This window comes from Saimiri boliviensis, chromosome 4, assembly GCF_048565385.1.
Source record: "Saimiri boliviensis isolate mSaiBol1 chromosome 4, mSaiBol1.pri, whole genome shotgun sequence".
Classification (NCBI taxonomy): domain Eukaryota; kingdom Metazoa; phylum Chordata; class Mammalia; order Primates; family Cebidae; genus Saimiri; species Saimiri boliviensis.
Genome location: NC_133452.1, coordinates 99,198,785 through 99,214,196, shown reverse-complemented (window position 1 = coordinate 99,214,196; position 15,412 = coordinate 99,198,785). Strand labels below are relative to the sequence as shown.

The 15,412-nt window shown below is 44.6% G+C and overlaps 1 protein-coding gene across 3 annotated transcripts in view; it reads right to left on the bottom strand.

Annotated features, from left to right (window-relative positions):
• ANKS1A (ankyrin repeat and sterile alpha motif domain containing 1A) overlaps nucleotides 1-15,345 on the bottom strand; it is a 204,495-nt gene extending 189,150 nt beyond the window's left edge. For all 3 annotated transcript variants that reach the window (XM_039467397.2, XM_039467398.2, XM_039467399.2), the window contains exon 1: nucleotides 15,022-15,345. In XM_039467397.2, coding sequence (XP_039323331.2) covers nucleotides 15,022-15,218 — 197 coding nt within the window. In that variant the 5' untranslated portion in view covers nucleotides 15,219-15,345. The remainder of the gene's footprint in view (nucleotides 1-15,021) is intronic.
• Nucleotides 15,346-15,412: the final 67 nt, after the last annotated feature.

Sequence of the window (15,412 nt, the reverse complement as noted above, 5' to 3'; positions counted from 1 at the left end):
TTTTAGTACAAACAGCGTTTCACCTGTTGGCCAGGATGGTCTCAATCTCCTGACCTTGTGATCCACCCATCTTGGCCTCCCAAAGTGCTGGGATTATAGGCGTGAGCCACCACAACCAGCCCCAATTTTTTTTTTTTTTTTTTTTTTTTTTTTTTTTTTACATGTAGCCTCACTCTGTTGCCCAGGCTGGAGTGCAGTGGTGCGATCTCGGCTCACTGCAACTTCCGCCTCCCAGGTTTAAGTGATTCTCCCACCTCAGCCTCCTGAGTAGCTGGGATTACAGGCATGTACCACCACACCCAGCTAGTTTTTGTACTTTTTTTAGTAGAGACGGGGTTTCACCATGTTGGTCAAGTTGGTCTCAAACTCCTGACCTCGTGATCCACCTGCCTCGGCCTCCCAAAGTGGTGGGATTACAGGCGTGAACCACTGCGCCCAGCCCAATTATTTTTTTTTAAATAAGCCTACCTCACTTTATGTAGTGAGGTATTTCCCAAGGACTTTGTGTTACATTCTTGGTTAAAAGAAAAAGCCCCAGTTGCATAATAACCAACAGCAGCTGGGCACGGTGGCTCATGCTTAGAATCCCAGCACTTTGGGAGGCTGAGGCAGGCGGATCACAAGGTCAGGAGTTCAAGACCAGCCTGGCCAACATGGTAAAACCCTGTCTCTACTAAAAATACAAAAATTAGCTGAGCACGGTGGTGCATTCCTGTAATCCCAGCTACTCAGGAGGCTGAGGCAGGAAAATTGCTTGAACCGGGACCTGGGAAGCAGAGGTTGCAGTGAGGCAAAAGTGCGCCACTGCACTCCAGCCTGGGCTACAGAGCGAGACTCTGTCTCAGAGAAAAATAATAATAACTGACAGCAAAGACTCTGGGGCCTGTCTGCCTAGATTCAAAACTAAGCTCTAGCTCTTACTAGCTTACTGCACCTTGGCAAGCTACTTGATCTCTCTGTGCTTCAGTTTCCTCACCAGTTAAACGGCAGTACTAACTACTGTCTTCCTCAAACAGTTGTTATGGCCAGGTGCAATGGCTCACGCCTGTATTTCTAACACTTTGGGAGGCTGACGCAGGAGGATTGCTGGAACCCCAGAATGAGACCAACCTGGGCAACATAATGAGACTCCATCTGTGTATTTGTTATTTAAAAAAAAGTTTTCATGAGGCAAAATGAGTTCATATTTGTAAAGTGCTTAGAAGGGCAAAGTGTGAAGTAAGTGCTATAAAAGCAACTATTGGACTTAAATAAATCCCTAATTAATCTCTTCAGTAAAATTTTACCTAAGCATATAGTAAGTGGTGGCTTGAGTCTCATCCAAAGAGGCTGATTCTCAAGTGGCCAGATGCAGTGCTTTACAAGCAAAAGTTTTAGAATCAGACACACCAGGCTCTGAACTCCTCTGTGTGGCCCTGGACTAAGTCACTTTAACCGCTCCCTTAACTTTCCCTTCTTCATCTGTGAAATGGAAATAGCAACAGTTATCTTGCAGGCATGTTGTGAAGGTAAACTGAGCAAATACATGTATGTAAAGTCCTTGGCACAGACAGAGCGAAGTATTAAGTTCTCAAGAAGTAAAGCCATCCCCCGATCCCAAATACACACATACATGCCCACCCACAATACCTCTGAGTAGCAATACCTCTGACCTATTGCGTTACAGACTTCAAATACTACAGTATGGCCTGGACTTTGCTTTGAAGTTTGATCATGTCTGCAGGGCAACCTGAAGAAGCGGGAATCAGGCGACTGGCCCCATTGAGGACAAAAATCAATGCACAGACTCCATCCACCATGCTGAATCAGAGGAATAGTGGTGATCATGATGTGGATAGTTATGAACAAAGCCAGGACTGAGGCTCCTCCCCAGGCACAGCAAAGAATTAAAGATCTAAAACCAAATATCAGCAAGTCCAAGAACCTTTCAGAAACTCAAGTAAATAGCCCTGAACTGACCTGTTTTGTAATCTTCTCTGGCCATCAGTCTTTTTGTAAATAGGTCTCAACTACAATTTAAAAGAAAAAAATAAATTTGTGACCAGTCTGGGCAACACAGCAAGACCCCATCTCTACCTTACAAAAGAATATAGCTATTTTTTTTTGTTTTTTAATACTTTTTTTTTTTTAATAGAAACTAGGTCTCATTATGTTGCCCAGGCTGCTCTCAAACTCCTGGGCTCAAGAGATCCTCCAGCCTCACCCTCCCAAAGTGCTGGGATTATGGTATTAGCCACCATGCCTGGCCATAAAGCTGTTTTTATTTTATTCTGCTTGGAGCATATTGCTCCATGTGGTTGTATTATTAATGGTCCTGTTCTAAACATTCGGTCTCTGAAAAAGAACCAGTAAGGCCCTAAGTTAACCATTAAAAGTCCTGAGTTTGCACAAAGTTTACTTTCTGAATATAAGTAGTATTTAGTAACCATAAATCAGTACATTACTTCCCAATCAGAAGGACCCAGGAGATATAAGGGGCCTCAGAATTATTATTGTTATTAATTTGTTTTTCCTGAGATGGAGTCTCACTCTGTGGCCAGCCTGGGGTGCAGTGGTACAGTCTTGGTTCACTGCATCCTCCGCCTCCCAGGTTCAAGCAAGTCTCCTGCCTCAACCTCCCGAGTAGCTAGGAATACACGCATGTGCTACCACACCCAGCTCATTTTTGTATTTTTAGTAGAGACAGGGTTTCACCATGTTGGCCAAGATGGTCTTGAACTCCTGACCTCGTGATTGGCCCACCTCAGCCTCCCAAAGTGCTGGGATTACAGGTGTGACCCACCATGCCAAGCCAAGGATGTCAGAATTATTATGAGTCCTCAAATTCAGCAACATGTATGTTTCTTGTTGTTGATTTTGAGATGTAATTTGAATATTCAGCAGTTGATTTCTGCAATGGCTGAATATTCAAATTACACCTACCATTCTATTGAATATATCAAGTATTATAAGCAGAATGTACACACAAACTTATCCACATGCATGTTCATCACAGAGCTGTTATAACAGCAGAAAACTTAAAAACAAACTCATGTTCCATGTCAGGAAAGGGGTTAAATTACAGTTCATACACACCACAGATATCACATCCATTTGAAAGGAGGTTGAGGATAGAAAATATAGGAAAGTGTTTCACAATATAGTTAGTGAAAACATGAGACAAAGTATGCACAAAATAATGTCATTTCTGTTTTAAAAAAAAAAAGTTTGCACAGAAAAAAAACAAGAACGTACACCAAAATTTCAGGTTAATTTCTGTAGGTGGTCGAATTATAACTGATTTTATTTTCTTCTTTGTGCATTTGTCTTACAATTTTTCTACCATAAAGGCAGGAGTTTACAATTCCTTATCAACAATTCAGAAATCCAAAAAGCTCTGAAAATATATTTTCATAAGTTAGCAGCAAACTCATTTAGCTGCAAAACCTGACCTACAGTGATATGAAGCTGCTTCATATTCATCCCATTTAGTGTGAATATTTACAGATTTTGCTGTAGAAATATAATGTTTCAGGGTGCTGCCATAATCCCACTAGGGACTCAGTATTGATCTGAAAACATATCTGGCCCCAAGGTTTCAAAAAAAGGATTGTGGACCTGGATTGCTTTGCCACCAATGCCAATTTTCAGGCTTTTAAAAATGCAACTCTTCATAGTTTAAAAGGTTGGGAGCTTCCACTATGAATTATTATAAATGTTAAAATGGCAACACCAATAAAAGATATGTCCTTAACAGGATCCTCACTCCAATTCATCAAGGGTGGCAAGCATCTGGCTCCCATCAGATGATCCTAGCAGCTGAGGTTTACCAAGCCCTTGTCATGGGCCAGGCATTACATACCTTACATCCTTTCGCTCATTTAATGCTGCTTTAGAAGCTAGGTATCATCCCTGGCCCATTATACATATAAAGACACAGAGCCTCAGAAAAGTGACTTAATTTGCCTAAGTCACAAGACAGAGCTGGGTCAGAGCCTGATCCTTAGCTATCATATTATGTCCTCAAGGAGGCAGTTTTGCTTCCTGGATCAGCGGTAATATCACAAACAGATACAACTATCTTGTTTCAAAGCAGAGACAACTGACCTGTTTTAAAAAACCCTTTTTTGATTTGTAAACTAAACAAACTTATCTACAAATTACTGAGAAAGGATAAATATAAAGCCATACCATATAATTTCTAGTATTACTGCCATGAACTCTAATCACACCAAAGTTATATGAAGATGTTCTATGAATGTAACATATTATACGGTATAATTTTCTATTCCACAGAAAATCTCTCAATAATCTTTTGGAAATCAGTGTGGGAAATATTTTCTGAGCGCTCTCCAAAAAAGAGACCAAGTTCCATTCCACAGGAGAGGCTGCTTTTTCTAAGAACAAACTCTCCACTGTCTACTTCTGGGGTTTCCTTGGTGCTTCTGGGCTACAAAACCCGGTAATTTACTTTCCCTACAAAAGACTAGGGCAGAAATAGCCTAGACTTCCTTTTTGCAAACCAAAATTCACAGCTGTTTGGGATGAACAATCCAATGGGGGAAAAAGAACCTCCTGAAGGGATTTTTCTGGCCAAGGATGCAACTTTCACTGGGACCATAACCTCCTATGACCCGTGAACACACTGAAGCTACCAGATACAAGTCAAATTCTTCAGATCACAAGCTTGTTTCATTGTTTCCTGTCTCTAAGTTTTGCAACTAAGAGGGTAAAAACTGAACTTCAATTGGAAGTTGGTGGAGAAAGGGAGACCACTGACTTTAAACCTTAAAATTTGTAGTAAATTTTCTTTTCACTGCAGCCTCAACCCTCGACCTTCTGTACTCAAGCAATTCTCCTACCTCTGCGCCTCTGCCTCCCGAGCAGCTGGGACCAGAGGTGCAAGCCATCACACTCGGCTAATTTTTTTTTTTTTTTTTTTGAGTTCGAGTTTTGCTCTTTTTTGACCAGGCTGGAGTGCAATGGCACAATCTCGGCTCACTGCAACGTCTGCCTCCCAGATTCAAGCAATTATCCTGCCTGCCTCAGCCTCCCAAATAGCTAGGATTATAGACACGTGCCACCACACCTGGCTACTTTTGTATTTTTAATAGAGACAGGGTTTCACCATGTTGGCCAGGCTGGTCTTGAACTACTGACCTCAGGTGATCTGCCCACCTCAGCCTCCCAAAGTGTTGGGATTACAGGTGTGAGCCACCGCTCCCAGACTAATTTTTTTATTTTTTGTGGAAATGAGGTCTTGCCATGTTGCCTAGGCTGTGTAAATTATCTTTTATTCTGAGTAAATGCCTTATTCAGTTTAAGATTAGGCACCTTCTAGATTTTTACATATAAAATAACTACCACAGAAGTTATTTCCAGACATGCTATCTTTTTTTGTTTCCTTTTGTTTTTTAACAGAGGAACCACATTCTGCTTTAGAGAAAGCAAAAATTAAGTACAGCAATTCCAAAATACAGGAACAGGGCTGCCATCCCAACAAAATCACACTTAAAAGAGTATTTAAGACATTCTTGGCCGGGTGTGGGGGCTCACATCTGTAATTCTAGCACTTTGGAAGGCTGAGGCAGGCAGATCACTTGAGGTCAGGAGTTTGAGACCAGCTTGGCCAAAATAGTGAAAACCCATCTCTATTAAAAACACAACAATTAGCCAGGTGTGGTGGCACACCCCTGTAAGCACAGCTACTTAGGAGGCTGAGGCACAAGAATTGCTTGAACCTGGGAGGCAGAAGTTGCAGTGAGCCAAGACTGCACCACTGCACTCCAATCTGGATGAAGGAGTGAGACTCTGTCTCAAACAAACAAAAAAAAAGGCCGGGCATGGTGACTCACGCCTGTAATCCTAGCACTTTGGGAGGCCGAGGCAGGTGGATCATGAGGTCAGGTGTTCAAGACCAGTCTGATCAATATGGTGAAACTCCATCTCTATTAAAAATACAAAAATTGGCCGGGTGCGGTGGCTCAAGCCTGTAATCCCAGCACTTTGGGAGGCCGAGGCGGGTGGATCACGAGGTCAAGAGATCAAGACCATCCTGGTCAACATGGTGAAACCCCGTCTCTACTAAAAATGCAAAAAATTAGCTGGGCATGGTGGCGCATGCCTGTAATGCCAGCTACTCAGGAAGCTGAGGAGGGAGAATTGCCTGAACCCAGGAGGCGGAGGTTGCGGTGAGCCCAGATCGTGCCATTGCACTCCAGCCTGGGTAACAAGAGCGAAACTCCATCTCAAAAAAAAATAAAAAAAAAATAAAAAAAATAAAAAAAAATAAAAAAATACAAAAATTAGTTGGGTGTGGTGGCACGCACCCGGAATCCCAGCTACTCAGGAGACTGAGACAGGAGAATCACTTGAACCCGGGAGGTGGAGGTTGCAATGAGCCAAGGTCACACCACTGCACTCCAGTCTAAGCAAGACTCCATTAAAATTTAAAAAAAAAAAAAAAAGACATTCTTGAAAAACTATTTTTAATTAATTGAGACAGGTTAGTGGAAGACCCAGAAAACTGCTCTGCTAGTGGGTAGTTGCATTTTTATCTTGTTTTTGCATTCTCTTAGAAGAGAAGGAACTTAGATCAGACAAATCCGCAAGATCCATTTCTAGGCCCTTCCACTCTTCAGTCCTTACATGGTCAGTGTTGCCCTCTTCCTTAAGATGTTAAAATCATTTGGCTCAAAATAGGCACTTTTGAAAGAAGTCTCGCACAGTAGTGGGCCAAAGTAAAAAGGTCAACGTGAGAAAAGGCTGTTATGCCATTATAATCTCCAAGCTTCAGATCCATTCCGGGAATGAATAAACGACCATCTCAATGGTTATGCTAATCATTGTTTAAAAAATAGTAACAATAATAAAAGGAAGAAGTCTAGTCTGGCATGGTGGCATGTGACTACAGTCCCGACAACTTAGGAGGATAACGCAGGAGGATCAATTGAGCGCAGGAGTTTAAGGTCAACCTGGACAACATTAGCAAGAGTCCTGTCTCTTTTCTTTTTTATTTGTGAGATGAAGATTCACACTGTCACCCAGGCTGTAGTGCAGTGGCATGATCTCGGCTCACTGCAATGTCCACCTCCCAGGTTCAAGCAATTTTGCTGCCTCAACCTCCTGAGTAGCTGGGACTACAGTTGTGCACCACCACGTCCAGCTAATTTTTTTGTATTTTTAGTAAAGACGGGTTTTCACCATGTTGGCCAGGACAGTCTCGATCTCCTGACCTCATCATCTGCCCACCTCGGCCTCCCAAAGTAGAGGCCTATCTCTTCTAAAAAAATTTTTTTAATTAAAAAAAAAAAGCTAAAATTCCTTAATATTAGGAAGCTTTCTTTAAAATAATGAATTACTTGCCGTATCTTCTGACATTTGAGAGAATCTGCTATTATCCTCAAAATAAGGTCCATTTTTCAAAATTTTTCATGCTTCATTCCTTATTTCAGAACCTTGTCACATCTTGGGAAATTCATGTCTGTTTTGGAATAGTTTTCTTTTTTCTTTTTCTTCTTCCCCCCACAAAATGGCAGCATAAAAACTAGTTTACTGCCACATTCATTGCTACTAAGTTTTCAGATTCTCCAGCAAGTCTCCTTGGCTTTCTCTTTCTTTTTTTTTTTTTTTTTTTTTCTGAGACGGAGTTTCGCTCTTGTTACCCAGGCTGGAGTGCAATGGCGCGATCTCGGCTCACCGCAACCTCCGCCTCCTGGGCTCAGGCAATTCTCCTGCCTCAGCCTCCTGAGTAGCTGGGATTACAGGCACGCACCACCATGCCCAGCTAGTTTTTTGTATTTTTAGTAGAGACGGGGTTTCACCATGTTGACCAGGATGGTCTCGATCTCTCGACCTTGTGATCCACCCGCCTCGGCCTCCCAAAGTGCTGGGATTACAGGCTTGAGCCACCGCGCCCGGCCTGGCTTTCTCTTTCTTATTCACCCTTCTCATGCTTGAGAAATCAAGTATAGAATGTTCCTAAACCATGACATAATCTTCTGAACTATGATCTTTGGTTTAGTTTCTCTGTGCTTCTGAACCCTAAGTAGTACATTTCACTTTACCTTTCCATTCAATTTACAATTTAAAGCTATTGCGGTTGGTTTTCTTTTTTCTTCATTTTGAGGGAGGGAGGTGGGGAGATGCCGTCTGCCTCTGTCACCCAGGCTGGAATGCAGTAGATCAATCTTGGCTCACTGCAACCTCAACCTCCCAGACTCAAGCAGTCCTCCCATATCAGCCTCCTGAGTAGCTGGGACTACAGGCACAAGCTATCACACCCGGCTAATGTTTGCATTTTTTTAAAGATGGGATTTCAGCATGTTGCCCAGGCTGGCTTCAAACTCCTGGGCTCAAGTGATCCACCTGCCTCACCTCCCAAAATGTTGGGATTACAGATGTGAGCCACTGTGCCCGGCCATGATTGGTTTTAACATTTCATTTTTTCAGATCTTTTTGGCCTTGTAGTTGATAGAATTTACTTTTAAACCAAATCTTACTATATTCTTTTTTGTTTTTTTTCCTGAGACAGAGTTTCCCTCTTGTTACCCAGGCTGGCGCGCAATGACGCAATCTCGGCTCACCGCAACCTCCGTCTCCTGGGTTCAAGCAATTCTCCTGCTTCAGCCTCCCGAGTAGCTGGGACTACAGGTGTGCACCACCATGCCCAGCTAATTTTTGTATTTTTAGTAGAGACGGGGTTTCACTATGTTGACCAGGATGGTCTCGATCTCTTGACCTCATGATCCATCCATCTCAGCCTCCCAAAGTGCTGGGATTACAGGCGTGAGCCACCGCGCCCGGCCTTACTATATTCTTATACAGGAGTTTCTTTCTTGGAAATCAGTGTTTCACTATAACTCTAAACATGGCAAACTCTCTTGTTACATGAGAGTCTGAGTGCCTGCTACGTGCCCAGGGCTAAAAAATATCGTAAGTTAACAAGTTTGATAGAGTGCCTGTCCCAAGTTCCCAAGGTATAGACCAAAGGCATGCATCCATTAAACAATCAGAAAATGAGTTAGTATTATATGAAGTATAATCCATGCAATCCAGAACCTCTGTAAGCCTAGACATTTTGAATAACTGTGCTTTCTAGATAATCTATTGCTTATCCTTCTAAGTAACAAAAATTAAATTTAAATCATTTTGGATAGAAAACTAAAATTTTTTTTTCTGCTTTCACTAACAAGCTATATTGAACATAATTTAATCTTTACTTGATGGCTAACAGTCATAATAAACATAAATCATAGCACAAAGACACAGTAAAATGATGCTTGGGGCTTACATAAGTATAGGGCTATATACACTTACATTAATAGCTTCAAAAAGCCAGGAGGTGGGATAAATTATGCTAAATTTGTATGCTTTCTCTGTCTCTTTTTTGTCGACCTGTCACACAGACATATCATACTACTATAAACTGTAAAGGCCGAGCGCTGTGGCTCACGCCTCTAATCCCAGCACTTTGGGAGAGGCTGAGGCGTGCGGATCACCTTTTTTTGTATTTTTAGGAGAGAAAGAGTTTCCAACTTGGAGAAACTCTTTCTCTACTAAAAATATCAAAAAATAAAACAAAACAAAATAAAATAAAAAATGGCCAGGTGTCGCACATGCCTGTAATCTCAGCTACTTGGAAGGCTGAGGCAGGAGAATCACTGGAAACCAGGAGGCGAAGTTGTGGTGAGCTGAGATTGCGCCATTGTACTCTAGCCTAGGCAACAAGAGCAAAACTGTATCTCAAAAACAACAAAAAACAAAAAACCTCTGTAAGGGAACAGAACATGTATGGAGAGGGGCTAATTCTGATAGAGGACCTACAGTGTGCCAGGTCTGAGACATATTTTGCAGTGATCTAGCAATCACTTGGCCTGGCACAAAGTATATCATGGGTAAACACTGGGTACATGAATGAGTCCTCTCCCTTATTTACTCTTTCTAATCTGCCATGCTTGGAAAACAGATCCCCAAGCATGAAAAAACACCATCTAAAATGTGTCAGGCTGGGCGTTGTGGCTCATACCTGCAATCCCAGCACTTTGGGAGGCAGAGGCAGGAAGATCCTTTGAGCCCAGGAGTTTGAGACTAGCCTGGACAATACAGTGAGACCCTGTCTCTACTAAAATAAAAATAAATAATGTGTCTGGCATACTTTGCACAGAACAGGTGAAGCACGGCAAAACCATATGTGTTGAACTGAGGATGACTAACATTGAGCACTTAGAATATGCCAGGAATTACGGTAAGTTCCTTATACACATTATCTAAGATAATACCTGTTAAGCAGATAGTATTATCCCCATTTTACAGACACAGAAATTGGGTATCAAAGTGGTTAACTTGAAAGCTGGGCCCAGTGCCTTATGCCTGTAATCCCAGCACTTTGGAAGGCCAAGGCGGGTGGATCACAAGGTCAGGAGATGGAGGCCATCCTGGCTAACATGGTGAAACCTGGTCTCTACTAAAAATACAAAAAATTTAGCCAAGTGTGGTGGCACATGCCTGTAGTCCCAACTACTCGGGAGGCTGAGGCAGGAGAATTGCTTGAACCTGGAAGGCAGAGGTTACAGTGAGCCGAGATTGTGCCACTGCACTCCAGCCTGGGCAACAGATCAAGGCTCTGTCAAAACAAAACAAAACAAAACAAAACAACCAAAGTGGTTAACTTGAATAATGTCAAACAGCTAGTCAGTGGTAGCAGCGGAATATAAATCCAGGTAGTCTGACCCAAGAACAAGTGGTCTTCAGTATAATGCTATACTATCTCTGAATAAATGTCCAGTAAATAAGGAAGGCTGGAAGAACACAAAGTTTATAATAACATTTTTTCTAGCAGAAGTCTTCTTCGCTGACTTTCTGATTCTCAGGTATTGTATCAATCAGTGAAGGTCACCATATATAAACATTATACTGCCAGGCCAAAGTGATTAACTGTGAAAGCTACGCAAGCAAAGAATGACTACAGATGACGTGCTCCAAAGACGTAGAAGCTTGAGAGATCTGTGTGTATTAGGGTCATCAGGAAGGGCTTTAAGAAGTTAAAACCCAAGCCCAAGCTGTGTAGAGGAAAAGGGATGAGTAAGAGAAGAGGGCATTTTGTAGCTTAAGAATAAACAGAAAGCCTTTGTGGAATAGGGGCTGGGGGAACATAAACAGATGAATACGAAAACAAATGTGTGGTTTGGAACAATTATTCCCCTGTGACTGTAAGCTCCTATTCCTGCCAGCTTTACTTCATCACTCAGACACCTGGACAAAGGCAGGTTACAGTTGGCAGTACAAATGGGGGTAGAATATGGCACCTAATACAAAGGCCAGATCTGAAGCTATGATTCCACAGCTCTCATTAAATAATCCAGGGTCTTTAGGGGAGAGAGGGGGTTGGGAGTAGAGGTGACCTACCCTTTACTATGTCCAAATCTAAAAGGGGAGGACGTACAGACCTAGGCATGGTCTCATTTGCTCAGAAATCTTTCACTAGATTTAACCAGAGTTACCTCTGATTAGTGTAACTAGTGCCTCCAGATCCTCCATACCCCTAAGGAGTCATAGTTATGAGAGGCTGGGAAGCTCTTAGGCATCTGCCCTCTTTATAAAAGATACAGAAGCAAGTCAAGGGGAGCAGCTCTCTAACTCTGGGGAATGGAGGGTTACCATCCACACTTTATGGCAGAGATGGGACACATAAGCAAGAAGCCCAAAGTAGAAGCACTGTGCTCAACAGATTTCCTAGTCTTGCTTAACTACGTTAACTATATGGCAGTTAAATACTCAGCAGAATTTCAACAGTCTCTGAGTGAGCGCACCAAGAATAACTTGACCTGACCCAGGCATGGAGCCTTATGCCTGTAATCCCAGCACTCTGGGAGGCCAAGTTGAGTGGATCACGAAATCAAGAGATAGAGACCATCCTGGCCAACACGGTGAAACCCCTGTTTCTACTAAAAATACAAAAATTAGCTGGGTGGGGTGGCGTGTGCCTGTAGTCCCAGCTACTCAGGAGGCTGGTGCAGGAAAATTGCTTGAACCTGGGAGGTGAAGGATGCAGTTAGCCAAGATGGGGCCACTGCACTACAGCCTAGTGACAAGAGTGAGACTCCATCTCAACAACAACAAAAAAGAATAACTTGGCCGGGCGCGGTGGCTCATGCTCTATAATCCCAGCACTTTGGGAGGCGGAGGCAGGTGGATCACGAGGTCAAGAGATCGAGACCATCCTGGTTAACATGGTGAAACCCCGTCTCTACTAAAAATACAAAAAATTATGTAATCCCAGCACTCTGGGAGGCCGAGGCGGGTGGATCACGAGGTCAAGAGATCAAGACCATCCGGTCAACATGGTGAAACCCCGTCTCTACTAAAAATACAAAAAAAAATTAGCTGGGCATGGTGGCGCATGCCTGTAATCCCAGCTACTCGAGAGGCTGAGGCAGGAGAATTGCCTGAACCCAGGAGGCGGAGGTTGCGGTGAGCTGAGATCGCGCCATTGCACTCCAGCCTGGGTAACAAGAGCGAAATTCCGTCAAAAAAAAAAAAAAAAAATTAGCTGGGCATGGTGGCGTGTGCCTGTAATCCCAGCTTCTCAGGAGGCTGAGGCAGGAGAATTGCTTGAACCCAGGAGGCGGAGGTTGCGGTGAGCCGAGATCGCACCATTGCACTCCAGCCCGGGTGACAAAAGCGAAACTCCGTCTCAAAAAAAAAAAAAAGAATAACTTGACCTGTACTTGAAGGTGGGAGATATGAGAAACTTCTCACTTTAGCAGGATATGCTGAGGGTTAAGATATCTCTGGAAGAGGCTGGGCACGGTGGCTCAAGCCTGTAATCCCAGCACTTTGGGAGGCCGAGGCAGGTGGATCACGAGGTCAAGAGATCGAGACCAACGTGGTCAACATGGTGAAACCCCGTCTCTACTAAAAATACAAAAAATTAGCTGGGCATGGTGGCGTGTGCCTGTAATCCCAGTTACTCGGGAGGCTGAGGCAGGAGAATTGCCTGAACCCAGGAGGCGGAGGTTGCGGTGAGACGAGATCGCGCCATTGCACTCCAGCCTGGGTAACAAGAGCAAAACTCCGTCTCAAAAAAAAAAAAAAAAAAAAAGATATCTCTGGAAAATCTCCAAATGCTATGTCATCAACTCACTAAAGACAGAGGCATCTCCAAACTTGTATAGTCTTGTCACCTCTCAGACAGCAGAACTGCAGAGTAGCAAATCCAGGTAAGATCCAGAATCTAATTCATGCATTCACTGCACATTTATTGAACACCTGTAAGTTGTCAGTTGAACTAGGGACTGAGAATACAAATATGACATATGGAAGTATACCCATCCATTATTATTTACTTTTATTATGCCCAGACTCTCAAGGGTCCAGGCAGGAAGTTCTCCTACTGCCCCAAAAGCACCAAATGAGTTTCCATTCTCATTTCTGTGCCTCTGAACATGGGGTACCCACCTGAAACACGCCCATCATAACTCACCTACCCAAATCCCCACATCCTTCAAGACCAGCTTAAGTCTCCCGCCTTCTGGAAGCCCTGACCTCTACTCCATCCCTAAATGATGTCTCTGTTCTCTCAACTGCTAGCAATTACAGTGAGTAATACCATCTACCATCCAGTTATTTAGAAATTTATTGTCCTCCAATTGATACCTGTATTTCTTCAACAAATCTTAAGTACCTACTTATGCTGCTTTTTAAAATCTTCCTGGAAAGACCTGGGTTGGTACTCAGTGCTTAATATCTATTAATAACAATTTATTAGAGCCTTAGGGTTCTGTGGTCCAAGCGCACTCAAACTGAAGTTACATAAAGTAATGGGGAACAAAAGCTAAAGCAGCCATTTCTAAATGAACTTCCACTTCTCAAAAACCTCAAAAGAACAAGGAAGGAAAAAGAAATCAGGCTATGAAGGCGCTGCTGAACCAACACATTTAACTCACACTCACAAAGCACCTCCAATACCCCTTTGAAGCCACACAAAACTGATCTTTTATCGGTCCTTGCAGCTCCAGATTCAAGCGTTTAACAACGGACCTTGGAAAAGTTTAAAGCATTCCTCAGTTTCCTAAACAAATCTTTCTGCCTTTATTTCTAGGTAAATAAGCTCCCAGAAGACTCCTGCATATGCCACAATGAAGTTCACTACAAGGAACTACAGTTTGAACTTCAAGCACAAGAGGAGCTCAAAGACATCTTGAACACGGTAAATCCAGAGGCAATTTTAATAGAAACAAAAGCAAGGGGCCGGCCGAGGTGGCTCACGCCTGTAATTTCAGCACTTTGGGAGGCCGAGGTCGGGGGAGCACACGAGGTCAGCAGTTCAAGACCAGCCAGCCAGGCCAACATGGTGAAACCCGTCTCTACTACAAATACAAAAACTAGGAGGATGCGGTGGTGTGCACCTGTAATCCCAGCTACTCGGGAGGCTGAGGCAGAATTGCTTAAACCCGGGAGGCAGAGGTTGCAGTGGGCCGAGACCGAGCCACTGCACTCCAGCCTGGGTGACAGACAGAGCAAGACTCCGTCTCGGAAAAAAAAAAAAAAAAAAACCAAAAGCGAGGTCCTGCGTAGCGTGTTGGAAGGTTCCAAGTTCCTTAAGAGAATCAACGAATTTTCTCCAGAGAAGCCTCGAGATTATACAGGGCGTGGGAGTTTCTGCAGGAGGTGAGGGAGATCATATGTATATACATGATATACATATTTGCTCTAAATTGGCTTTTGTGAGCAACGACAGCTGGCACCCTATAGTGAGCGAGGGTGAAGCCTGGCTGTGCCATGCGGCGGAGGCTGCCACCTGGGCACTCCCACCATTCTTCGCAGGCGGGTCAGGACGGAAGACCAGGAGAGCCTGGAGCAGCGTGGACCCGGACCCGCGCGCCCTCCGGTTCCCTGGCCCGCTGGCCGCCTGCCTCGCCCCAGGCACGCCACAAGCCCAACCCGCCCGGGTCTTAGGAGTCCCGATCTCTCTGGGGACCCAAGAGACCCGTGGGGGAGAAGGGCTCTGCAGGCAGCGGCCGGGCCCCGGCGCGTACCCACCTGAGCAGACTGGAGAGAGGGTGGCTGGAAGAGCCGAGGCCGCCACCACCGCCGCCGCCGCCGCCGCCGCCGCCGCCCCCAGAGACGCCGCCGCCGCCCCCGAAGCCCGAGGAGAGCCGCTTCCCGGACAGCAGCTTCTCCACCGCCGGGAGGTGCCCGGTGCGGGCCGCCTCCAGCAGCTCCTGCTCCTTCCCCATCCCCAGGGCCGCCACCCGCTGGACCCCGTCCCCGGGGCTGCAGCCGAGCCTGCTCCGGCTCCCAAACTTTCCGTCTCCGGGCAACGCACCCCCCAAACCGGCTGGGGACACCACCCCCCTCCCTGCCTTTTCCCCACGAGCGCGTCACTTCCGGGATCCGGCGTCACGCGTCACCGCGCCCCCGGGCCCCGCCC